We start from the raw sequence: 26,689 nt of genomic DNA on the forward strand, positions 1-26,689 counted from the left end.
ACAGATGAGTTTTAAGGTGAGACTTAAATGCTTCTACTGAGGTAGCATCTCGAACTGTTACCGGGAGGGCATTCCAGAGTACTGGAGCCCGAACGGGTGCGGGCCGCAAAATAACGTCTCGCGGGCCGCAATTGGACCGCGTGTTTGAGATCCCTGATCTAAATCAAAGCATTGCATCATCCCCACAAGACAAAGCATCTTCCTACTGAAGAAGTGTTAATAATGAAATGTAAAGTTAGTAAAGATGTGAGAGTAAGAAGTAAACAAACCTGTTCTGTGTAACACAACTTGATGTTTCTTGAAAACAGCGTCCAGTAGTTGATGTTGTCGCTCCTTCTCCTCTTTTGTAAGACAAAGTTCCTCCTCATACTTTGCTATAGTTCTTTCGCACATTTTCACACAATCACAACACTTTACTCTCACACTTGATCTCTACTTAGCGATGTGTTGATAACTTCTGTGTCTTCTGTTAGCAGCTAACAAGCTAAGCTAACTAGCGAGCTAAGCTAACTAACAAGCAAAGATAGCACGAGAAGCAGCACAGTGCTTCTAGAGCATCGAGACCACTTTATCCTTACATAAAGAATCAAAGATGTATTTTATACGACGTAAATATTTCAAACTGGATAACAAATAATAAGACTGTCTTTCTCCGTCCATGTGCTGCACACTTGACGTTACAAGGCAGTACTGCTCTCTTCTGCTGCCTTCCGTTTACACCGGAAGCTGGGAATGACGTCACAGCCGAGTTAACGAAGAGGTAGCTCTATATAAGATATTGCCTGCTGTCACTGTTACCATGCTTTTATAACCTGTAATATTTATTTGAATAACAATGTGATATAAACGAGTGTCTTGTTTTTCAAAAATAAATTCAAAGTATATCAAACAAAGCTTTAATGTTGGGGTTCAGTGGCGCCCCCGTGCGACATTTATTGCAATGACAAGAGTGAAAGTGCTAGAAATTGTAGCGATATTACTGCCTGATTCCACGTATTTTTATTGTGGTTCCCTTTTACTCCTAGATAATTTATTTTCATACAAAACATTAATAAAACATTCAAATATCACAGAACGTGATGTCACACGAACCAGAGGTGTGGACTCGAGTCACATGAATTGGACTCGAGTCGGACTCGAGTCATAAATTTGATGACTTTAGACTCGACTTGACCACATTTAAAAAGACTTGCAATTCGACTTAGACTTTAACATCAATGACTTGTGACTTGACTTGGACTTGAGCCTTTTGACTTGACATGACTTGCTACTTTCCCCGAAACCCAAAGATTAAAAAGTTATTCAGGAGCGCTCCGTATCTTTCATTTAGTATTTGTGTGTGTCTGCGTGTTGTTCCCGTCAGCTTGTATGCTCTCAGTACATCAGCCAATCACATTGCCGGCCAGCTTGTATGCTCTCAGTACAACAGCCAATCACATTGCAGGTCAGCTTGTATGCTCTCAGTACAACAGCCAATCACATTGCAGGTCAGCTTGTATGCTCTCAGTACATCAGCCAATCACATTGCAGGTCAGCTTGTATGCTCTCAGTACAACAGCCAATCACATTAGTACTGTTGTTTTGCTCCCACAGCACTCATCCAATCACATTGCAGGTCAGCTTGTATGCTCTCAGTACAACAGCCAATCACATTGCAGGTCAGCTTGTATGCTCTCAGTACAACAGCCAATCAAATTAGTACTGTTGTTTTGCTCCCACAGCACTCATCCAATCAAATTGCAGGAAAACCAAGGAAGAATAATTCTTAAACAACGCGCCATTGAGAAAAAAAATATGCCAACGTTGGTTTCGTCCGGGTATAAAAAACTACGACTTGGTCAACAAAAAACGAATTGCCGTATGCAAAACATGCAGTTCGAATATGTAGACGCAACAACTTCCAATTTCGTTCGACATTTGAAGATGCACAAAGAAGGGTAAGTTTTGATTGTAAGCTAAAGTTTATTGGCTGAGTAATGTGACTTTTATTTGCTGTGTAGTTGAATGAGTGAGGCTGTAAACTCACTGCTAACGTTATAACCATAGTCATCTTATAAGTAGACGCGGTATAGAGCACGTCTGCTACTGGCGCTGAGGAGACGAGACGCGCGGCCGCCATCTTGGAGTGGTGATCCGCTTCACTCAGTGCAATTAATTTGTCAGGAGCAATGAACAGTCGGCCTCCATCTTGGAGTGGTGATCCGCTCCACTCAGTGCAATTAATTTGGCAGGAGCAATGAACAGTCGGCGCATTTAGTTAATCTTACCTCACTAAAAAACACTGATTTTCGTCATACGTGTAACTATGATAAAAGGACACATGTTTTGGTGTGTTTTATTATTCATTGTTTGCTTAACAGTAACAGAATATTTGTATATGCTATAAGTGACCAGACGTCCAAGATCAATACTGGGAATATAATCCCAGAGAAGGGGAAAAAAACATATGCATGTATATATGTATATACATGCATATGTTCTACATAAAAAAATGTATGAATACATTAGATATCTATGTATCTTACGGACCTATAGACTATCTCTGTTGCTGCAGCAGCAGGGAGTTTATTCTGTCTTGGCATTTTGTATTGATATTCTATTATATTCTTCCCTTAAATGATCATGTTTTCAGTGATTGTTTTATATGTATTTTTTATGTATGTCACTTTGGATAAATGCGTCTGCCAAATACTTCAACATAAACATATATTAACACGCCGAGTCATACCAAAGACTATAAAAATGGGACTCATTACCTCCCTGCTTGGCACTCAGCATCAAGGGTTGGAATTGGGGGTTAAATCGCCCAAAATGTTTCCCGGGCGCCCACTGCACCCCTCACCTCCCAGGGGGTGAACAAGGGGATGGGTCAAATGCGGAAGACAGATTTCACCATACCTAGTGTGTGTGTGACAATCATTGCTACTTTAACTTTAACCTGTAAGTTTTTAGATCAGCTAAAACCACCAATCTGTTTGACTGGATTCAGAATAAAACTAAATTCTGTTGTACCCAACAATGTTAGTATTTGAATATTGTTACTTGAAAACTTATTCCTGGTTACATACATACTGTTAAGAAAGTATTGTCTTATATTTTGCCTAAAATGAGAATGCATCATAATCATTGGCAACTGGTGAATTTTGTTTTAGGTGGGGCTGAAAGTTTGTAAAGCAAATACCTGTAGGGGCGTCATCCTCCCCCAGAAGATTTCTTTGTGATTTTCACATACAAATATTGAAGATCTTTGCTCCTTCACAACTCTGTTGTAATATTCTTTTCACAAAATACAACCATCCATCCATTTTCTACTCCTTATTCCCTTTGGGTTGCGGGGGGCACTGGTGCCTATCTCAGCTACAATCAGGCAGAAGGCAATAGTACGTTAATGTTAAATCTTACTTGTGAAAAGTAATCCCCCAATTCCTATTTTCAACAGTCCGCTAATATTAACAGGAAAACGCTGAACACCGCCCGGCATCTTTGTTTTCTACCTGTCAACTGTCAGTTTAAGCTGCTCGCCAGCTCCTCATCACCACTTCAAGATGGCGGCCAAATTGCTCGCGTCACAGCAGCCAATGCGGCGTCTACTTATAAGATGTCTCTGGTTATAACGTCATTGCAAACACGACAATCTGTTGCATCCACTGCAGTTTGCTACCATATTCATACTTTTTGTAAAGTGATTTTTTTCAAGCAGGGTTGCATGAGGTACCTACACATAGTGTTACGTTAGTCAGTGTATCACAAACTGTAACGTAAGGTTATACGGTGGTCAGCAGCACCGCATATTTTAGCCACCTACAAAAAGACAAACATAGTCAAATAAAGGTCAGTTAAAATGTACCCTATATTAAGAATATGTGTACAGATTGCTTTTGCATAGGGCCCTGAAATCTAAACAGTACATTGTTCATTGTTATTTTCATGTATTTGTTATGTTTTTCATGTGTACGCAGACATAAACACACAAACAGAATGAGATGAGATCAATGACATAAGGTAAGAACAGGATAGAAACTGCTGTGGAACTAACTAGCTACAATGCAATATGACATGGAAATACAATGTTAACACTTTGTTTACAAATAAGTACAGTTCAACTTGTTTTTCCAAATGTGTTTATTCTGTAAAGCAATGAGTTAAATGTTTAAAATGACTGGTTAATAGTGTTATTATGAATTGCAAGGTCAGCACTATTTTTTTTCCTGCAATTTCAAATGCACTTGGTTTTAATAAATAAATACAGCATTTTAAAAACATACATAATCTGTGTAAATGTATTAGTCTGTGATTAAAATGACCTGAAAGGACTCGAAACTCAAAATGCAGGACTTGGGACTTGACTTGAGACTTTCCAGTCTTGACTTTGGACTTGACTCGGGACTTGCCTGTCTTGACTCGAGACTTGACTCGAGACTTGAGGGCAAAGACTTGAGACTTACTTGTGACTTGCAAAACAATGACTTGGTCCCACCTCTGGCATGAACTCTGACATAAAACAAATTGTAAGTCCAGGAAGTGACGTACTCTTCGCACATGCGTGGATCGATCGTGTCGTGAATTTATATCAATTTTTAAAAAGTGTGAAACATTTGCTCTCATACACAAAAGTGTCTTTCTTAAAGTGAAATCCAAATTCTAACATTGTGTTAATGATTTGAATTTATTAATTTAATCTTGGAAGATTGTACAAAATAGAAAAAGCCCTTATTATATTTACTGAAATAATTTAAGTGTATCATTTATTTATACATATTTTATTTTAATCTTATTCAAATGGTCTCTCATATTTACTTTTACTTTCTTTAACGGGTTTTGTTTGTAAGAGGATTGGATTTAATGTGATGTTTTTTTTATATTGCTGAGTAAAATATTGAAAAAACATTGACTCATATTGTATTGAAAGTACCTTAATGTGTCTAAACATTGTTTATGTGTGTTTAATTGTTCAATAACAAAATAAAATAAATACTCAGAACCAAAACTGGCTAGCAAATAAAGTCTTATATTAACATAAATAATGTTGAAGTCATATTACATGACATTATATAAATATGTATATTAAATATAATTTGAATAGTTGGCAAGTAAACAAAATGCATTTGCCATACCTAATTGTATTATATCAATTATAACTCAACCCCACACATAATAACATGTATTCACACTTTGTTGTGTGAAAATATTTTACACAAACTTACATTCAATTATAATAATGATTATAATATAATAAGAAATTTAACAATGTGTGTTCTGGATGTAAATTAATTCATGGAAAATAAATTGATTAACAATTAATCTTTTTAGCGAGGTAGCATCTTTTTCACCTGGAAACGTATCTCCTTAAGTGTGCAAATAAAGTCTTACGTATTACTTGTATTACATTTGAATAGAACCTTATTGAGCATATTAACAAGATTATGTTAGAAAATGTGCCGAGTATGAAAAATGTCATTTTGAATTTGCGCACAGGATGTAGAATGACGATGATCTTCACCCACCTTAAAACAAATCAGGAAGATTGGAGCATGTGGAAGGAAGTTATGACTGTTATAATTTTCCACCACAAGGGGGCGATGTTGGTGTCGATATTTATGACTAGTCATGATCAGACCCCGACCTAAAGGCCTACTGAAAGCCACTACTAGCCACCACGCAGTCTGATAGTTTATATATCAATGATGAAATATTAACATTGCAACACGTGCCAATACGGCCTTTTTAGTTTACTAAATTGCAATTTTACATTTCCCGGGAGTTTCTTGTTGAAAATGTTGCGGAATGATGACGTATACGCGTTACGTTGAGGACTGTCAGGAAATATTAGCGCTGCACACACACACAGCTAAAAGTTGTCTGCTTTAATCGCATAATTACTGAGAATTTTGGACATCTGTGTTGCTGAATCTTTTGCAATTTGTTCAATTAATAATGGAGACTATAAAGAAGAATGCTGTTGGTGGAAAGCGGTGGATTGCAGCTGTCTTTAGCACCGAGACACAGCCGGTGTTTCTTTGTTTGTTGTGAAAGCAGAGCGGTCAAGCGAACATGTTTTCTCTACGTCAACCAGCAAGTTTTTGGATGGGAAAATGGTGATATATATCTTACCGAAGACATCAGTGGATTATTTGTCGTTCTGCAGCAGCTGTGAGTTTGGCTCCTCGGCTTCTCTCTTAGACTCGAGGTATGCCTTTACAATCTTTAAAACCTCACTAAAACACTATTAAAACAATAAGCAGATAAGGGATCTTTCAGAATTATCCTAGTAAATGTGTCTAATTGCATCTGAAACGCTCACACTGCCGTCGCCCGGAGCTGTCACTTTTTTTTTTTCCTTTCTATTCCTTCACTTTCAATATCCTAATTCAAGAATCTTTCATCCTCACTCAAATTAATGGGGAAATTGTTGCTTTCTCGGTCCGAATTGCTCTTACTGCTGGTGGCTCCCATTAAAAACAATGGGAATATGTGTGGAACCCTGCAACTCGTGACATCACGCGCACATACTTCCAGTAAAGGCAAGGCTTTTCTATTAGCGACCAAAAGTTGCGAACTTTATCGTCGATGTTCTCTACTAAATCCTTTCAGCAAAAATATGGCAATATCGCAAAATTAAATGATGAAGTATGACACATAGAATGGACCTGCTATCCCCGTTTAAATAAGAACATCTCATTTCAGTAGAGATTTTCAATGAGATTTTCTTATTTAAACGGGGATAGCAGGTCCATTCTATGTGTCATACTTGATCATTTCGCGATCTTGCCATATTTTTGCTGAAAGGATTTAGTAGAGAACATCCACCATAAAGTTCACAACTTTTGGTCGCTAATAAAAAAGCCTTGCCTGTACCGGAAGTATGTGCGCGTGACGTCACGAGTTGTAGGACTCCACACATATTCACATTGTTTTTAATGGGAGCCACCAGCAGTAAGAGCAATTTGGACCGAGAAAGCGACAATTTCCCCATTAATTTGAGCAAGGATGAAAGATTTGTGAATTAGGATATTGAAAGTAAAGGACTAGAAGAAAAAATGGCAAAAAAAAAAAAAATGTGACGGCTCCGGGCGACGGCAGTGTGAGCGTTTCAGATGTAATTAGACACATTTAGTAGGATAATTCTGGAAAATCCCTTATCTGCTTATTGTTTTAATAGTGTTTTAGTGAGGTTTTAAAGATTGTAAAGGCATACCTCGAGGTCGGATGGCTGCGGTGAACACACTGTGTCTCAGAGAGAAGCCGAGGAGCCAAGCTCACAGCTGCTGCAGAACGACGAATAATCCAATGATTTCTCCGGTAAGATATATATCACAATTTTCCCATCCAAAAACATGCTGGTTGACGTAGAGAAAACATGTTCGCTTGACCGCTCTGTGTTAAAAACAAACAAAGAAACACCGGCTGTGTCTCGGTGCTAAAGACAGCTGCAATCCACCGCTTTCCACCAACAGCATTCTTCTTTATAATCTCCATTATTAAATGAACAAATTGCAAAAGATTCAGCAACACAGGTGTCCAAAATACTTTGTAATTGCACGATGAAAAGAGACGACTTTTAGCCGTGTTTGGTGCTACGCTAACATGTCCCCTCCAACAGGTGATGTCACGCGTATGAGTCATCATTCCGCAACGTTTTTAAAGGGGAACATTATCAGCAGACCTATGTAACCGTCAATATATACCTTGATGGTGCAGAAAAAATACCATATATTTTTTTAACCGATTTCCGAACTCTAAATGGGTGAATTTTGGCGAATTAAACGCCTTTCTGTTTATCGCTCTGGAGGGGATGACGTCAGAATGTGACGCAGCTATTCGGCCATGCTATGGCTATGAATAGCGTCAATAGCTATTCACTCAATAGCTTCAGTTTCTTCTTCAATACTTTCATACTCCAACCATCCGTTTCAATACATGCGTAATCTGTTGAATCGCTTGAGCCGCTGAAATCCGAGTCAAAATCAGAGCTAATGTCGCTATATCTTGCTGTGCTATTCCCATTGTTTGTTTATATTGGCAGCACTGTATGACAACACAGGGAAATGGACAGTGGCATCGCAAATAGCAAAAATCAAGCACTTTGAAGCTTTTTTTAGGGATATTCGGAGACCGGCAAAATTTTGAAAAAAACTTCAAAAAATACAACATGCCACTGGGAACTAATTTTTATTGTTTTTACCCCTTTTGAAATAGTGATAATGTTCCCCTTTAACAAGAAACTCAAGGGAAATTTAAAGGGTAACATTATCACAATTTCAGAAGGGTTGAAACCAATAAAAATCAGTTCGCAGTGGCTTATTTTATTTTTCGAAGTTTTTTTCAAAATTTTACCAATCATGGAATATCCCAAAAAAGGGTTTAAAAAGCCTGATTTTCGCTATCTGTAAATCCACCATCCATTTTCCTGTGACGTCACATGGTGACGCCAATACAACCAAACATGGTGGATAGAACAGCAAGATATAGCAACATTAGCTCGGATTCAGACGTGGATTTCAGCGATTTAGGTGATTTAACAGATTACGCATGTATTGAAACGGATGGTTGGAGTGTGGAGGCAGATAGCGAAAGCGAAATTGAAGAAGAAACTGAAGCTATTGAGCGAATAGCTTTTGAAGCTATTCGGCGATCGCCTTCTAACCAACGATTGCATCTTTTGACCACTGGAGCAACTTAAATCCATCGATTGGTAAAAGTTTGTTTGGCATAACATGTGGGTGGAGGGAAAGGCTGGAGGCAAATATAGCTACAAATGTACATACAGCTAGCCTAAATAGCATGTTAACATGGATTAGCTGGCAGTCATGCCGTGACCAAATATGTCTGATTAGCACATAAGTCAATAACATCAACAAAACTCACCTTTGTGATTTCGTTGTCTTTATCGTTGGAAATGCATCTACTTTGAGTGTCGCAGGATATCCACACATCTCTGTGCCATCTGTCGTAGCATAGCTGTCGTCGGTAAAATGTGCAGAACAAACAAAGGACTTTCGCATCTTTTGACCACTGGTGTACTTGAATCCGTCAATTGGTATGTGTTTGTTTGGCATTAAATGTGGGTGGAGGGAAAGGCTGGATGCAAATATAGTTACAAATGAGGCATAACGATGCAATATGTACATACAGCTAGCCTAAATAGCATGTTAACATCGATTAGCACGCCATGCTAATCGATGCACACTCCACGTAAGTCAACTTGAATCCGTCCCTGTTAGTGTTGTTACACCCTCCGACAACACACCGACGAGGCATGATGTCTCCAAGGCACGGAAAACAGTAGAAAAAACGGAAAATAACAGAGCTGATTTGACTTGTGTGTGTAATGTGGTGGAGAAAATGGCGGATTGCTTCCCGTTGTAACGTCACGGGTGAAAGGTCATTGCTCCGACAGCGAACAATTGAAAGGCGTTTAAATCGCCAAATTCACCCTTTTAGAGTTCCGAAATGGGTTAAAAAAACATATGGTCTTTTTTTCTGCATCATCAAGATATATATTGATGCTTACATAGGTCTGGTGATAATGTTCCCCTTTAAAATTGCAATTTAGTAAACTAAAAAGGCCGTATTGGCATGTGTTGCAATGTTAATATTTCATCATTGATATGTAAACTATCAGACTGCGTGGTCGCTAGTAGTGGCTTTCAGTAGGCCTTTAAATTTAACAGTAGAAGATGAGAGGCACTACATACAACATCAAATATACATTCATATTAAACATGCTGTGTTTTTAAAGTACATTTAGCACAATCACTAAGTGTTTTTAAATCCCTGCAGCTTCCATGACTGTTACACACTTGTGTTTACTGTCCTGACACTTATGCCGGAACATCTTATCACACACATTGCAACTAAATGGTTTCTCTCCAGTGTGTGTTCTCATGTGTCTGGTCATGACAAGCTTTGTGGAGAAATGCTTCTTACAAACAGGGCAAGTAAAAGGTTTCTCGCCAGTATGTGTTCTCATGTGTGCGGACATCTTAGGCTTTGTGGAGAAAGTCTTCTTACAAACAGAGCAAGTAAAAGGTTTCTCTCCAGTATGTGTTCTCATGTGTGAGGTCATGTTAGACTTTGTGGAGAAACTCTTCTGACAAACAGAGCAAGTAAAAGGTTTCTCTCCAGTGTGTGTTCTCATGTGTATGGAGATGTCAGGGTTTCTGGAAAAACACTTATTACAAACAGAGCAAGTAAAAGGTTTCTCTCCAGTATGTGTTTGCATGTGTGTGATCATATGCTGCTTTGTGGAGAAACGCTTCTTACAAACAGAGCAAGTAAAAGGTTTCTCTCCAGTATGTGTTCTCATGTGTTCGGTCATGTTAGACTTTCTGGAGAAATTCTTCTTACAAAGAGAGCAAGTAAAAAGTTTCTCTCCAGTGTGTGTTCTCATGTGTCTGGTCATGGCAGGCTTAACGGAGAAACTCTTCTTACAAACAGAGCAAGTAAAAGGTTTCTCTCCGGTGTGTGTTCTCATGTGTGTGGTCATGTGTTGCTTTGTGGAGAAACTTTTCTTACAAACAGAGCAAGTAAAAGGTTTCTCTCCAGTATGTATTCTCATGTGTCTTGTAAAATCACTCTTCAGTCTAAATGATTTCCCACATTCAGAGCAGTCAGAGTCTTTGTTGTTAGTGTGATGTCTCGTATCACCTTTAGAGTCATTTTTACTCTCCAAAGGTTCTTGAATGTGGTCACTGTGATCAGAAGAGTCTGACATCATGTGGTCCATGTCTGACAGTGGAGCAAAGATGCTGTCTGGTTCCGACTTTATATCTTCACAATGCTCTCCATCAGCTTCTGTGATGTGTTGACTTACAAGCTCCGCCCCTCTGTTCTCCTCACTTTGACTGTGATGAAGCTGTAAGGACTGAGCTTCATCTTCATCATTATCCTCCACCAACCTTTGAAGCTGCTTCCACAGTTCCTCCTCTTCCTCTTTAATGTGGGAGGGGGCCTGTAGCTCCTTCTGTCCCACACTGGAGCTCCACTCCTGCTGCTTGGAGGGAATCTCTTCATGACTCTCTGCTGACACCTGCTGGACGTCTGCAGAACATAAAACACAAATGAGGTGTTACTCTATTGAAGTTTGCAGTATTCAAACTATTCAGATGTGAGCTAGGCCAAATAGACAGTGATGGGCAAGCGACCTGGAAAATGTAGTAAGCTAAGCTACAAGTTACTCTCCATTAAATGTAGCTAAACTATCCTCAGAGAATTGTAGCAAGCTACACTACACGCTACACTGCAAAAGTAGCTTGCCACATCAAAGCTACATTCAACAGCATTTCTATCTATTGGCCCACATGTATAATATCAATGTTAAATGTTTAAATAGACCTCCTTTTTAGACCAGTTGATCTGCCGCTTCTTTTCTTTCTCCTATGTCCCCCCCTCCCTTGTGGAGGGGGTCCGGTCCGATGACCATGGATGAAGTACTGACTGTCCAGAGTCGAGACCCAGGATGGACCGCTCGCCTGTATCGGTTGGGGACATCTCTACGCTGCTGATCCGCTTGAGATGGTTTCCTGTGGACGGGACTCTCACTGCTGTCTTGGAGCCACTATGGATTGAACTTTCACAGTATCATGTTAGACCCGCTCGACATCCATTGCTTTCGGTCCCCTAGAGGGGGGGGGTTGCCCACATCTGAGGTCCTCTCCAAGGTTTCTCATAGTCAGCATTGTCGCTGGCGTCCCACTGAATGTGAATTCTCCCTGCCCACTGGGTGTGAGTTTTCCTTGCCCTTTTGTGGGTTCTTCCGAGGATGTTGTAGTCGTAATGATTTGTACAGTCCTTTGAGACATTTGTGATTTGGGGCTATATAAATAAACATTGATTGATTGATTGAATGTAACTGAGAGTGTACAAATGGACCCAGTGAGGTTCCATTGCTGTTAACTATCTGTCATTCAGCTGGGGATACCTTACAACTACCTCAAGGGGTCTCCGCAATCCACTGTATGTATTTATTCATTTATTTTATTTCTACCATTCTTGAGAATCCATCAAGGAAAAGTAGCTTCCGTATGAGCAGGTGTGAACAAGTTAGGACATACATCATGGTCCCTATACGGAAAACCATTGCATCGAATAGAGAATGTCTCATTTGCACCCCTGGTGGTGAAATCTATCAAAATGAGGGTGGTCCCAAAAAGGAGGAATTTTTCAAATTGACTGTGTGTCAGTTTTGAATGTGTTCCCCTTCTGAGCAACGTATGAAATAACAAGTGTATGTAAGACATTGAAATGGGCCCCTTTTGGCCAAAATTATTAAAAAAAATATGTTTACACACACAGAGAGAAAGAGAGAGAGAGATCGTAATAACATCAAGTAAATAATGTATCAATCAATGATTATTTATATAGCCCTAAAACACTAGTGTCTCAAAGGGCTGCACAAACCACAACACAAACCACAACGACATCCTCGGTAGAGCCCACATAATGTAGAATAAAAACCAGTTAAAAAACAGAATCCAAAAGAAATTTACAAAAAGCTTATTTTTTTATATTGGAATATTATGTATATATTAATAATGTTGTAAATATAAATCTTGATATATCTAAAAAGGGGGAACCTAAAGAGGCAGGCATTTTTCAGAGGTCTCAAGAAGGTCACACATACAATAATGTACAGTATGTGTGTGTGTGTGTGTGTGTGTGTGTGTGTGTGTTTTGTACAAACCCTGTTTCCATATGAGATTGGAAATGGTGTTAGATGTAAATATAAACGGAATACAATGATTTGCAAATCATTTTCAATCCATATTCAGTTGAATATGCTACAAAGACAACACATTTGATGTTCAAACTCATAAACATTTTTTTTTGCAAATCATTAAATTTAGAATTTGATGCCAGCAACATGTGACCAAGAAGTTGGGAAAGGTGGCAATAAATACTGATAAAGTTGAGGAATGCTCATCAAACACTTATTTGGAACATCCCACAGGTGTGCAGGCTAATTGGGAACAGGTGGGTGCCATGATTGGCTATAAAAACAGCTTCCCAAAAAATGCTCAGTCTTTCACAAGAAAGGATGGGGCGAGGTACACCCCTTTGTCCACAACTGCGTGAGCAAATAGTCAAACAGTTTAAGAACAACCTTTCTCAAAGTGACATTGCAAGAAATTTAGGGATTTCAACATCTGTGCTCCATAATATCATCAAAAGGTTCAGAGAATCTGAATAAATCACTCCACGTAAGCGGCATGGCCGGAAACCAACATTGAATGACCGTGACTTTCGATCACGAATCTCTAAATGAAATCACCACATGGTCTCAGGAACACTTCAGAAAACCACTGTCACTAAATACAGTTGGTCGCTACATCTGTAAGTGCAACTTAAAGCTCTACTATGCAAAGCGGAAGCCATTTATCAACAACATCCAGAAACGCCGCCGGCTTCTCTGGGCCCGAGATCATCTAAGATGGACTGATGCAAATAGGAAAAGTGTCCTGTGGTCTGACGAGTCCACATTTCAAATTGTTTTACGAAATATTTGACACTGTGTCATCCGGACCAAAGGGGAAGTGAACCATCCAGACTGTTATCGACGCAAAGTTCAAAAGCCAGCATCTGTGATGGTATGGGGGTGCATTTCCACTTCCTGGGAAACTGATCAAGGAGCTCTTTGTATTATTAGGTTCATCAGTGCTAAATATATTATAAACTTATCACTTTCCTCGGGCACTGTTCCCCTAGCATTCAAAAAAGCGGTTATTCATCCTCTTCTTAAAAGACCTAACCTCGATCCTGACCTCATGGTAAACTACCGACCGATGTCTCACCTTCCCTTTATTTCAAACATCCTCGAAAAAATTGTTGCGGAGCAGTTAAATGAACACTTAGTGTCTAACAATCTATGTGAAACCTTTCAATCCGGTTTCAGGGCAAATCACTCCACAGCCCTCGCAAAAATGACTAATGATCTATTGCTAACGATGGATTTTGATGCGTCATCTATGTTGCTGCTCCTCGATCTTAGCGCTGCTTTCGATACCGTCGATCATAATATTTTATTAAAACGTATCAAAACACGAATTGGTATGTCAGACTTAGCCCTGTCTTGGTTTAACTCTTATCTTACTGATAGGATGCAGTGTGTCTCCCATAACAATGTGACCTCGGACTACGTTAAGGTAACGTGTGGAGTTCCCCAGGGTTCGGTCCTTGGCCCTGCACTCTTCAGCATCTACATGCTGCCGCTAGGTGACATCATACGCAAATACGGTGTTAGCTTTCACTGTTATGCTGATGACACCCAACTCTACATGCCCCTAAAGCTGACCAACACGCCGGATTGTAGTCAGCTGGAGGCGTGTCTTAATGAAATTAAACAATGGATGTCTGCTAACTTTTTGCAACTCAACGCCAAAAAAACGGAAATGCTGATTATCGGTCCTGCTAGACACCGAACTCTATTTAATAATACAACTCTAACATTTGACAACCAAACAATTAAACAAGGCGACACGGTAAAGAATCTGGGTATTATCTTCGACCCAACTCTCTCCTTTGAGGCACACATTAAAAGCGTTACTAAAACGGCCTTCTTTCATCTCCGCAATATCGCTAAAATTCGCTCCATTCTGTCCACTAAAGACGCTGAGATCATTATCCATGCGTTTGTTACGTCTCGTCTCGATTACTGTAACGTATTATTTTCGGGTCTCCCCATGTCTAGCATTAAAAGATTACAGTTGGTACAAAATGCGGCTGCTAGACTTTTGACAAGAACAAGAAAGTTTGATCACATTACGCCTGTACTGGCTCACCTGCACTGGCTTCCTGTGCACTTAAGATGTGACTTTAAGGTTTTACTACTTACGTATAAAATACTACACGGTCTATCTCCATCCTATCTTGCCGATTGTATTGTACCATATGTCCCGGCAAGAAATCTGCGTTCAAAGGACTCCGGCTTATTAGTGATCCCCAAAGCCCAAAAAAAGTCTGCGGGCTGTAGAGCTTTTTCATTTCGGGCTCCAGTACTCTGGAATGCCCTCCCGGTAACAGTTCGAGATCCTACCTCAGTAGAAGCATTTAAGTCTCACCTTAAAACTCATTTGTATACTCTAGCCTTTAAATAGACTCCCTTTTTAGACCAGTTGATCAGCCGTTTCTTTTCTTTTTCTTCTATGTCCCACTCTCCTTTGTGGAGGGAGTCCGGTCCGATCCGGTGGCCATGTACTGCTCGTCTGTGTATCGGCTGGGGACATCTCTGCGCTGCTGATCAGCCTCCGCTTGGGATGGTTTCCTGCTGGCTCCGCTGTGAACGGGACTCTCGCTGCTGTGTTGGATCCGCTTTGGACTGGACTCTCGCGACTGTGTTGGATCCATTATGGATTGATCTTTCACAGTATCATGTTCTCATAGTCATCATTGTCACAGACGTCCCACTGGGTCATTATTGTCACCGATGTCCCACTGGGTGTGAGTTTTCCTTTCCTTGCCCTTATGTGGGCCTACCGAGGATGTCGTAGTGGTTTGTGCAGCCCTTTGAGACACTAGTGATTTAGGGCTATATAAGTAAACATTGATTGATTGATTGATTGAAATTACTCAATGCAAGATGCAGAATTAGTAACACTAATAGAAGCATGTAAAGTAATGAAAGATCTAAAGGTCACAATATACACAGATAGCCAATACACATTTTCAACAGTGCACACATTTGCATAACACTGGAAGAATATAGCAACGTCAACAGGAAAACCTGTAAAACATGGAGAATTATTGGGAAAAAATGAGTAAAAGCAGTACAGCTACCAGCTAAAATAGCAATATGCAAATGTGCAGCACACACCAAAGGAGCAGACGCAGTGTCACTGGGAGGTGTGTTTGCTGACAGCAGCAAAACAAGGAACAGGAAAAAGAAATACACATTTACAATTACAAATTAGTGACATAAATAATGATATACTAAAATATATGCAACAACAAAGTACTCCAAAAGAAAAAGATAAATGAATTAAAAAAAAAAGAGTCACGTTGTACAAAGAATACATCTATGTATGTCCAGACAATACACTAATCGTATCAAACAATCAGTAGAAGTGGGTAGCAGTTGTGAGCCATAGGTGAACTTATGGCTCAACAGGAGGGACATGACTAGAAGTACCATACTTCCTATAGTTTAATTCATACAAAAAATAAAAAAATGTATACAACATCTATGCATGGATTTTATTGAACTAAATGAGAGTGAAGGAAAACATTATTGTCTGGTCATAGTAGATGCATTTTCAAAGTGGGCAGAAATATTTCCTAAAGGAAAAGCAGATGTGCTAACAGTAGCAAAAGCATTATGCAAAGAGTTAGTACAAATGTACAGTATATGAACCTTACAAGTACAACAGGACTAAGACCCTTTGAAATAATATTTGGAAGACCTTGTCAGCTACCAAAATTTTGAAAAATCAATGAAAAGGAAACATTGGCATTCTCCAAGGGGGGAGAGAGGTTGTAAACAACTAAGACAGCAGTAAAGATAGTGGAAAGACCAAGCTGACTACACTTAGCACATTGTAAAAAGGTCATATAATGGAAAAAAAAGTATTTGGGATTGTATTTGTCTTATTAAAGGGACATGTTAACTAGCACACTACAAATTCCACTGTCACAGTTGTGTCAAAGTTTGATAATAATTGGTTCCTGTTTTGGCAATTAATTTGTTCCTTATGGCAGAGCAAGTAGGAAAGGCTACACAAATTGATTGTGTTGTATGTAAAAGCCCAGGCAATTAGTCAAGATGAGTCAAAAAGGTTTGATTGAAGTAATGAGCAAAACAAAATGTACCTGTAGCTAAAGAGACAAAACAGAAACTAATATTTGATAAATATGTAAAATAATAAAATAAAATAAAAAAAAGCTAATTATACCTGCATTGACACGTACAACAGTTAGGAAACTTATCATAAGATAACTGCTTACACATAGCAAATGTATGAATATTTGTACAAGGATTGTTAACATATCTGAATAGTTTTGATACCTGGACATTGGAAAATAACTAGACATGATGTAAACTGGCAAAGTGTTTTAGATCTAACTTGATCGATCCAAAGGGCGTCCAAAGAAGTGTATCTGACGACTATAAATTGGTAAATTAAGTTGTAGCTGGATTTGAATCCTCCGTCTACTGGTGGTGTACGATTAACAAGAATGTTGATAGAATAAACTACGTCTACTACAACGTACAGAGATTAGAAAATTACACAGGCCGACTTGAAGCCGTCGCTGATCAACTCGTCGCCACCTTCCTTATGGCTTTTCAAAACCGTATAACGCTAGATATGTTGTTAGCGGAAAAAGGGGGCGTGTGCACAATATTTGGTGAACAGTGTTGCACGTTCATACCAAACTACACTGATGCAGAAAGTAGCCTGACCAAAGCACTGGAAGGCCTGCACACCCTTAACGGTAAGATTAAAAAGTACTCTGGCATAGATACATCTATGTGGGAGGGGTGGTTGGACGTGTTTGGCAAATACAAGTCTTTGATATTTAGTATCTATGGCCGTGTTCAACAAGACTGACGTTGTGTGGATGTTGTTATATTTCCTGTCTTGTGTTCTCTGCTTAACCGTCTTGATTACCACAGTGATTAGCCCAGCAGACAATAAAGCTGTTCAGACGCACTTTCTGGCGGACGACAGAGAAGATGAATCTGACGACGAGAATACCTACCTGGATGGTGTTCCTGATTTATTTCCAGAAATGTCATAATAAATAAAAAAATACCGGACAATTCTGCAAACTTCATGGCTGGCTCACATCGTGGTCACTCCGTGATCACTTACGACCGCCAGACACTTCTGGATGTGTATAAATCGGGCCATTTTGGACTGATAGACGCGTGCTTGCTAGACCTGCTAGCTAGCACGGGAATACTTCACCGGCTACATCCAGCGGCCTGTGAAGCAGCGGAGTATAGTAGCAGCGGAGGCCGTCAACGGAGCAGACGCCAGTGGTGTGATCGGAAACGCGGATGCCGAGCGGGGCTAAAAACAAAGCTAAAGGCTAATGCCCACAGAACACCACTTCCCTCCATCCTGAAGCAGGATTTAAATGGAAGATACGAGACGACTGGTCTAGGTAAGGAGTCAGTTAAATTAGAACAAGTTTTTTCTGCTTTGATTGTTTCAGAGTTAGACATGCGTTCTACTGAGGTGGAAAACTATGATGCGTCCAGTTTATCAAAGCACCAAACAAACAATCGGAAAATTCCCGTCGTATCAATTCCTAGATATGGTCGTAATTATATTAGGTGCACTGGGCATAATAAACACAACATTATTAATATTACTACTACAGATAATTTGATCAAAAATTCCCTAAAACAGCCAATTACCTATAATATAAGTTTTTTAGACATAAAATCATTGTCTCCCAAAACGTTGTTAGTTAATGATGTCATCAGAGACAACAATCTTAACGTCATCGGTCTCAGCGAAACCTGGCTTAAACCAGTCAACTTTTTTGCGCTAAATGAGGCATCTCCTCCTAAATATACATATGCGCATATTGCCCGTCCCCTTAAAAGGGGTGGGGGGGTCGCACTAATATACAACGTAAACTTTAACCTTAGTCCTAACATAAATAATAACTATAAATCGTTTGAGGTGCTTACTATGAGGTTTGTCACACCGCTGCCTCTATTCCTGGCCGTTATCTACCGCCCCCCAGGGCCCTATTCGGACTTTATCAATGAATTCTCAGAGTTCGTTGCTGATCTAGTGACGCACGCCGATAATATAACTATAATGGGGGACTTTAATATCCGTATGAATACCCCATCGGACACACCGTGCGTAGCGCTCCAGACTATAATTGATAGCTGTGGTCTTACACAAATAAAAAATAAACCCACGCATCGCAACGGTAATACGATAGACCTAGTGCTTGTCAGGGTTATCACCGTTTCCAAAGTTACGATACTCCCGTATACTAAACTATTGTCAGATCATTACCTTATAAAGTTCGAGATTCAGACGCATGTTCGGCAAACTAATAATAATAATAACTGCTATAGCAGCCGCAACATTAATACGGCCACAACGACAACTCTTACTGACCTACTGCCCTCGGTAATGGCACCATTCCCAAAGTATGTGGGCTCTATTGATAACCTCACTAACAACTTTAACGACGCCCTGCGTGAAACCATTGATAGTATAGCACCACTAAAGTTAAAAAAGGCTCCAAAAAAGCCTACCCCGTGGTTTACAGAAGAAACTAGAGCTCAGAAATTATTATGTAGAAAGCTGGAACGCAAATGGCGCACGACTAAACTTGAGGTGCACCATCAAGCATGGAGTGATAGTTTAATAACTTATAAAAGCATGCTTACCTTAGCTAAAGCTAAATATTACTTGAATCTCATCCACCTTAATGAAAACAATCCTAAATGTTTGTTTAGTACGGTAATAATAATAATAATGGATTAGATTTATTTCGCACTTTTCTATTGTTAGATACTCAAAGCGCTCACAGAGAAGTGGGAACCCATCATTCATTCACACGATGGTGGTGGTAAGCTACATCAGTAGCCACAGCTGCCCTGGGGTAGACTGACGGAAGCGTGGCTGCCAGTTTGCGCCCACGGCCCCTCCGACCACCACCAATCATTCATTCATCATTCATTCACCAGTGTGAGCTGCACCGGGGGCAAGGGTGAAGTGTCCTGCCCAAGGACACAACGGCAGCGATTTGGATGGTAATAGGTGGGAAGCGTACCTGAAATCCTCAGGATTCTGACACGTCCGCTCTACCCACTACACCATGCCGCATCGCTAACCCAACAAGGGACTCCTTCCAGTAGCTCCACCCATTCGGCAGATGACTTTATGAAGTTCTTTAATAAGAAAATTTAACTTATTAGAAAGGAGATTAAAGACAATGCGTCCCAGCTACAACGGGGTTATAGTAACACAGATACGACTGTATATACAGCGGATACTGCAAATATCCAAAAATAGTTTCTCTCGTTTTGAGGAAGTAACATTAGAGGAATTGTTACAACGTGTAAATGGAATAAAACAAACAACATGTTTACTTGACCCACTTCCTGGGAAACTTATCAAGGAGCTCTTTGTATTATTAGGTCCATCAGTGCTAAATATTATAAACTTATCACTTTCCTCGGGCACTGTTCCCCTAGCATTCAAAAAAGCGGTTATTCATCCTCTCCTTAAAAGACCTAACCTCGAAACTGACCTCATGGTAAACGACCGACTGGTGTCTCACCTTCCCTTTATTTCAAAAATCCTCGAAAAAATTGTTGCAGAGCAGCTAAATGAAAACTTAGCGTCTAGCAACCTGTGTGAAATCTTTCAATCCGGTTTCAGGGCAAATCCCTCTACTGAGACGGCCCTCATAAAAATTACTAATGATCTATTGCTAAAGATGGATTCTGATGCGTCATCTATGTTGCTGCTCCTCAATCTTAGTGCTGCTTTCCATACCGTCGATCATAATATTTTATTAGAGCATATCAAAACACGAATTGGTATGTCAGACTTAGCCCTGTCTTGGTTTAACTCTTATCTTACTGATAGGATGCAGTGCGTCTCCCATAACAATGTGACCTCGGACTACGTTAAGGTAACGTGTGGAGTTCCCCAGGGTTCGGTCCTTGGCCCTGCACTCTTCAGCATCTACATGCTGCTGCTAGGTGACATCATATACAAATACGGTGTTAGCTTTCACTGTTATGCTGATGACACCCAACTCTACATGCCCCTAAAGCTGACCAACACGCCGGATTGTAGTCAGCTGGAGGCGTGTCTTAATGAAATTAAACAATGGATGTCCGCTAACTTTTTGCAACTCAACGCCAAAAAAAACGGAAATGCTGATTATCGGTCCTGCTAGACACTGACCTTTATTTAATAATACAACTTTAACATTTGACAACCAAACAATTAAACATGGCGACTCGGTAAAGAATCTGGGTATTATCTTTGACCCAACTCTCTCCTTTGAGCCACACATTAAAAGCGTTACTAAAACGGCCTTCTGTCATCTCCGTAATATCGCTAAAATTCGCTCCATTCTGTCCACTAAAGACGCTGAGATCATTATCCATGCGTTTGTTACGTCTCGTCTCGACTACTGTAACGTATTATTTTCGGGTCTCCCCATGTCTAGCATTAAAAGATTACAGTTGGTACAAAATGTGGCTGTTAGACTTTTGACAAGAACAAGAAAGTTTGATTATATTACGACTACAACGTATATACCTTTATAAACATATATACATACATATATACCTATACTGTATATACCTTTATATACATATATACATACATATATACCTATACTGGCTCACCTGCACTGGCTTCCTGTGCACTTAAGATGTGACTTTAAGGTTTTACTACTTACGTATAAAATACTACACGGTTTAGCTCCAGCCTATCTTGCCGATTGTATTGTACCATATGTCCCGGCAAGAAATCTGCGTTCAAAGGACTCCGGCTTATTAGTGATTCCCAAAACCCCAAAAAAGTCTGCGGGCTATAGAGCGTTTTCAATTCGGGCTCCAGTACTCTGGAATGCCCTCCCGGTAACAGTTGGAGATGCCACCTCAGTAAAAGCATTTAAGTCTCACCTTAAAACTCATTTGTATACTTTAGCCTTTAAATAGACTCCCTTTTTAGACCAGTTGATCTGCCGTTTCTTTTCTTTTTCTCCTATGTCCCACTTTCCCTTGTAGAGGGGGTCTGGTCCGATGGCCATGGAACGTACTGGCTGTCCAGAGTCGGGACCCAGGATGGACCGCTCGTCCAGAGTCGGGACCCAGGATGGACCGCTTGCCTATGTATCGGCTTGGGACATATCTGCGCTGCTGATCCGCCTCCGCTTGGGATGGTTTCCTGCTGGCTCCGCTGTGGACGGGACTCTCGCTGCTGTGTTGGATCCGCTTTGGACTGGACTCTCGCGGCCGTGTTGGATCCATTATGGATTGAACTTTCACAGTATCATGTTAGACCCGCTCGACATCCATTGCTTTCATCCTCTCCAAGGTTCTCATAGTCATCATTGTCACCGACGTCCCACTGAGTGTGAGTTTTCCTTGATCGAGAATGTCGTAGCGGTTTGTGTTGTGGTTTGTGCAGCCCTTTGAGACACTAGTGATTTAGGGCTATATAAGTAAACATTGATTGATTGATTGATAATTATGAGGGAAAAATTGATGTTCAATTCTGAGTGTAAACATAGCTTGTTTCAAGGGAAGTTAAACAATAACTGAAAATCGCAAGAAGAAGTTATTAGGGATACGAAGATTATGGGGAATTTATTTGATAAACAGGGGAGAATGTCAGAAAAATTCTGTGTAAATTATCAAATAAAACCTTGTATTACATTGTGTTCCTGACGAGAAGAAAAAAGGCTGGAGCTTTCCAAGAAGAATGCTGGACTTCCAGGCGGACAGATGGCAGAATCTGCCCAACTTCCAGAGAAACTCTTTTAAGTATTTTTACGAACCCTCTTTGATCTATTTTATGGGACTCTCTGTGATCTATTTTATGGGATTTTCTTTGATCTGTTCGGGAACCGAAGGCAATGCTGGTCATGACCCACTTCCACGAGGAAGCAGCTGTGGGAAGGAGGGGGGTGAAAATCAAATAAAGAACCACGAGAACGATCTTGGGGCAGAGCATGGTGCAGGATTTGTACAGGCAGTACAATGGCCATTCCTCTCCTCGGATCCGAGTATAAATTGAATTCTGTCTCTGTTTGATTCTTTGCCTTTTTGTCCTGTTTAATAGATGTCATCAATGTTTGAACCTGACAGATGGAGGTCTCGCAACTACGGTAAGCAGCTGCCAACTTCATTTTCCCCCGTAGAAGAATTGCGCTTCTTTTTCTTTTCGAGCCGCCGACCTTATTTTGCCCCGTAGAAGAAGAAGTGCGCTTCTTCTTCTACAGCCGCCAACCTTAATTTCCCCCATAGAAGAAGAAGTGCGCGGTGCATGCTGGGATACATGACTGCGGGAGGCATGCCGTTTCTGTGTGTAGTGACTCCAAAATGTCTCCTACCACGCAGAGTTTAAACTCAAGGAGATCAGTCACACAGTAGAAGACGGGAATAGAGCAGCAGCGAGAAAATTTAACATTAACTGCAACGACAATGACTCATTTAATGACGACTTTGACGAGACATGTTGGATGTTGTATACGCCCAACTGTTTGATTGGAACACTGAGGAAGAAGAATTAGAGGGATTAGTGGATGAGGAATAACTTAATAAAGTGAGCTTTACATGTTTATTTTGTGTTTTGTGACATTAGGGTTTGAGCAACGTTGAGTTATTGATATATTATTGCTTTGCACTATTTCCAGTGTTACTATATTGTGATTGCACTAACCTTTGATTTACCGTAACAGTATCAGACTGTTTTTTACCTGTTTATTGAATCGGGGAAAATAATAAAACAGCTGTTTATTCATTTTGGGAGTGAACGGAGTTGTCAGAACGCTGGTTTGTAATCTATTAATAAAGTTTGACTGACCTATCTGACTGTTTTGTTGACATTCCCTTTAGCTCAGCTCCCTCCAAAGCAGGGGTGTCAAACATTTTAGGTGGGGGGCCATATGGAGAGAAATCTACTCCCAAGTGGGCTGGACTGGTAAAATCACGGCACAATAACTTAAAAATAAAGACAACTTCGGATTGTTTTCTTTTTTTCGAAAATAGAACAAGCACATTCTGAATTTTTTTCTTTTTTTTTTACATTTATATTTTGCTGTTGATAGTATTCTATCTTTATTTGTTGTTATCTATACTTTCTGATTAAATTATGTGATAAGGTTCATCAATCAACTCGTTGGTGTTAATGTTCCATCCATCAAGATAAAAAAAAAATATTAAAATCAAATTACAGGATGCTATTTATGTACTTTGATCATTTTTGTCTACCGGTGCACTAAAATCATGTGTGCTTTTTGTGTTTTTACATATGTAGCATCATCTACAAAAATACACAAAATTGTTATTGCGACATCTAGTGGACACATTTAGAACAGCAGTTTCTTTCATTCAAACATTTTGGCTCATTTTCATACTTAGCCACCTCATCCCGCGGGCCGGATAAAACCTGTTTGAGGACCTGATCCGGCCCGCGGGCTTTACGTTTGACACCCCTGATGTAAAGGATGCATAACGTGACCCCAGCTTCTACTCAGTGGCCTAGTGGTTAGAGTGTCCGCCCTGAGATCGATAGGTTGTGAGTTCAAACCCCGGCTGACTCATACTATAGAATATAAAAATGGGACTCATTACCTCCCTGCTTGGCACTCAGCATCAAGGGTTGGAATTGGGGGTTAAATCACCAAAAATTATTTCCGGGCGCGGCACCACTGCTGCCCACTGCTCCCCTCACCTCCCAGGGCGTGATCAAGGGTGATGAGTCAAATGCAGAGAATAATTTCACCACACCAAGAGTGTGTGTGACAATCATTGCTACTTTAACTTTAACTTTACTGTTCCATCTATTCTATGCACCTTATAATGCGGTGTGCTTTATATATGAACAAAGTTTTAAAATAGGCCAATCATTGAAGGTGCACCTTATAATCCGGTGCGCCTTATAGTGCGGAAAATACAGTATATCTCCATCTTTAGTGATGTGTCCCCCGGATAAACATGTGTCACAAACATTGTATTAGATGATATGTGGATGTTGTGCTTACTTGGACTGTGATGAAGCTGTGAGGACTCAGGTGGTTTGTCTTCATGCTCTTCAGTCTTCACAGAGACAACAGTCAGTGGAAACTTGCTGACATCAGCCTCCTCCTGCCCTACAGGACACTCTCCCTCCTGACTCATCCACACTTCCTCCTCTTCCTCTTTAATGTGGGGGGGCTGTGGATCCTCCTGCTGCTGAAGGGGACGTTCTTCTTGACGAGCGTTCATCTGTTGGACGTCCGCAAGACAACACAAACAAACTTCAGCTCAGATGTGTCAAATATTTTTTAGTCTATCAAATATAATATTTTCCAAGTGGACTGACACCACTCTGTGGTGATGTTCTTCTACACATGGAATAATCATCAGTGATTGATTATTATGAATTGTGTCATTGATCTTGTTTTCTGCATTTACATTAATTATTGATTAAAAAGTAACAACTTATAGAAAACCTCCTGCTGGGATTTTAATACCGTCATGACTGCATGAAGTCAGTCTGCACGTACAAAAGTTTCATTGTGCTGCAGCATCAAGTGACGCCAACTGGCTCCTCCCACTACCAACCTACCAGCCAACCTTGACGTGCACCTCCAAAATAGTCCCACCTCACGTCAACGGTGACCAGGACTACAGAGCTGTGGTCGGTTGGCTTTACTTTTACACGCAATATCCTCTCCTTGTTCTCCATTACCTTCCTGCTTGGCACTCAGCATCAAGGGTTGGAATTGGGGGTTAAATCACCATAAATGATTCCCGGGCGCAGCACTGCTGCTGCTCACTGCTCCCCTCACCTCCCGGGGGGTGATCAAGGGGATGGGTCAAATGCAGAGGACACATTTCACCACACCTAGTGTGTGTGTGACAATCATTGCTACTTTAACTTTCTTCTGCGAAAGCAACATTTTTAACCCAACAGAAAACAAACAGAAGTGCAGCAAAGCACGTGGAACAAGTGGCAGCGAGTATATATATATATATATATATATATGTATATATAAATATTTAGAATATTTGGGTACCTCATGTTCCGATTACAAACAAAATATTGATGCAAATTCATTTTGTGTGCAGTATATTAAAGCTATTTTTTAATATTTAACATTTATTTAATAAATATTTGTTTTAGTCTGACTGAATAAGCATTAATCACTTACAATTGTGCAAATAGTGTATTCGTAATAACAAACATCAGTTGATTTAATTTCCATGATATGTCCACCAAATGCAGCTGAGATAGGCTCCAACACCCCCCCGCAACACCAAATAGGGACAAGCGGTAGAAAAATGGATGGATGGATGTTATCAAGGTAATAGAAGTGCGTGCAAACATCATTTGTATTTATTGCTAATAAAGTTGACACCAACATAAAGCAGACCACTGCAATAATACATTATATTACACTGTCATTACAATAACAATAATATTTTTTGTTCATCCTGTAAAGCATCTTTGAGTGCACTGAAAAGCGCTATACCAAAAAAATGTATTATTATTATTATTATACCATGTGACTTATTCCAGACTTAAATTTCGAGACGTTCGTTTCTTTCTAGTAACAAATATTCAATGATGTTAAGCGTGACTGTAATATACAACAAAAATACTGTTAAAAGTATTAAATAAGTCAATATAATTCTTACATAGAACATATAAAATACACTCCTCAAAAAAAACGCTCGCATTTGCTACAAAGGCCTGCTAGCGGGCTAAAGCTAGCACGTTAGCTTCGAACAACATATGAGGTAAATAAGATAAATAATATGAAAATATATCATGTATATTACCTCATAAGCCGCGTGTACAAGAGAGGAGTGGAATATATTCTTCCTATTGTTACACCAGCAACTCTTTTTTGTCTTCTGTGGCCGGGCGAAGGAAGTGTGCACCACTCACTATTGTCCCAGTGAAACACGTGTTTGAAGGAAGTGTGCACCACTCACTATTGTCCCAGTGAAACACGTGTTTGAAGGAAGTGTGCACCACTCACTATT

The 26,689-nt window shown here is 40.0% G+C and overlaps 2 protein-coding genes across 2 annotated transcripts in view; one reads left to right on the plus strand and one right to left on the minus strand.

Annotated features, from left to right (window-relative positions):
• LOC133546730 (zinc finger protein 568-like) overlaps positions 1 to 26,613 on the minus strand; it is a 45,424-nt gene extending 18,811 nt beyond the window's left edge. Inside the window, exons 1-4 of the mRNA XM_061892532.1 lie at positions 26,483 to 26,613; positions 24,700 to 24,922; positions 9,770 to 11,040; positions 270 to 414 (exon numbers count right to left, since the gene is read on the minus strand). Coding sequence (XP_061748516.1) covers positions 270 to 414; positions 9,770 to 11,040; positions 24,700 to 24,922 — 1,639 coding nt within the window. The 5' untranslated portion in view covers positions 26,483 to 26,613. The remainder of the gene's footprint in view (positions 1 to 269; positions 415 to 9,769; positions 11,041 to 24,699; positions 24,923 to 26,482) is intronic.
• Positions 1 to 26,689, plus strand: part of LOC133546744 (gastrula zinc finger protein XlCGF8.2DB-like) — a 458,486-nt gene that overhangs the window by 309,414 nt on the left and 122,383 nt on the right. The gene's annotated exons all lie outside the window — the stretch shown is intronic.

This window comes from Nerophis ophidion, unplaced genomic scaffold (assembly GCF_033978795.1).
Source record: "Nerophis ophidion isolate RoL-2023_Sa unplaced genomic scaffold, RoL_Noph_v1.0 HiC_scaffold_40, whole genome shotgun sequence".
NCBI lineage: Eukaryota > Metazoa > Chordata > Actinopteri > Syngnathiformes > Syngnathidae > Nerophis > Nerophis ophidion.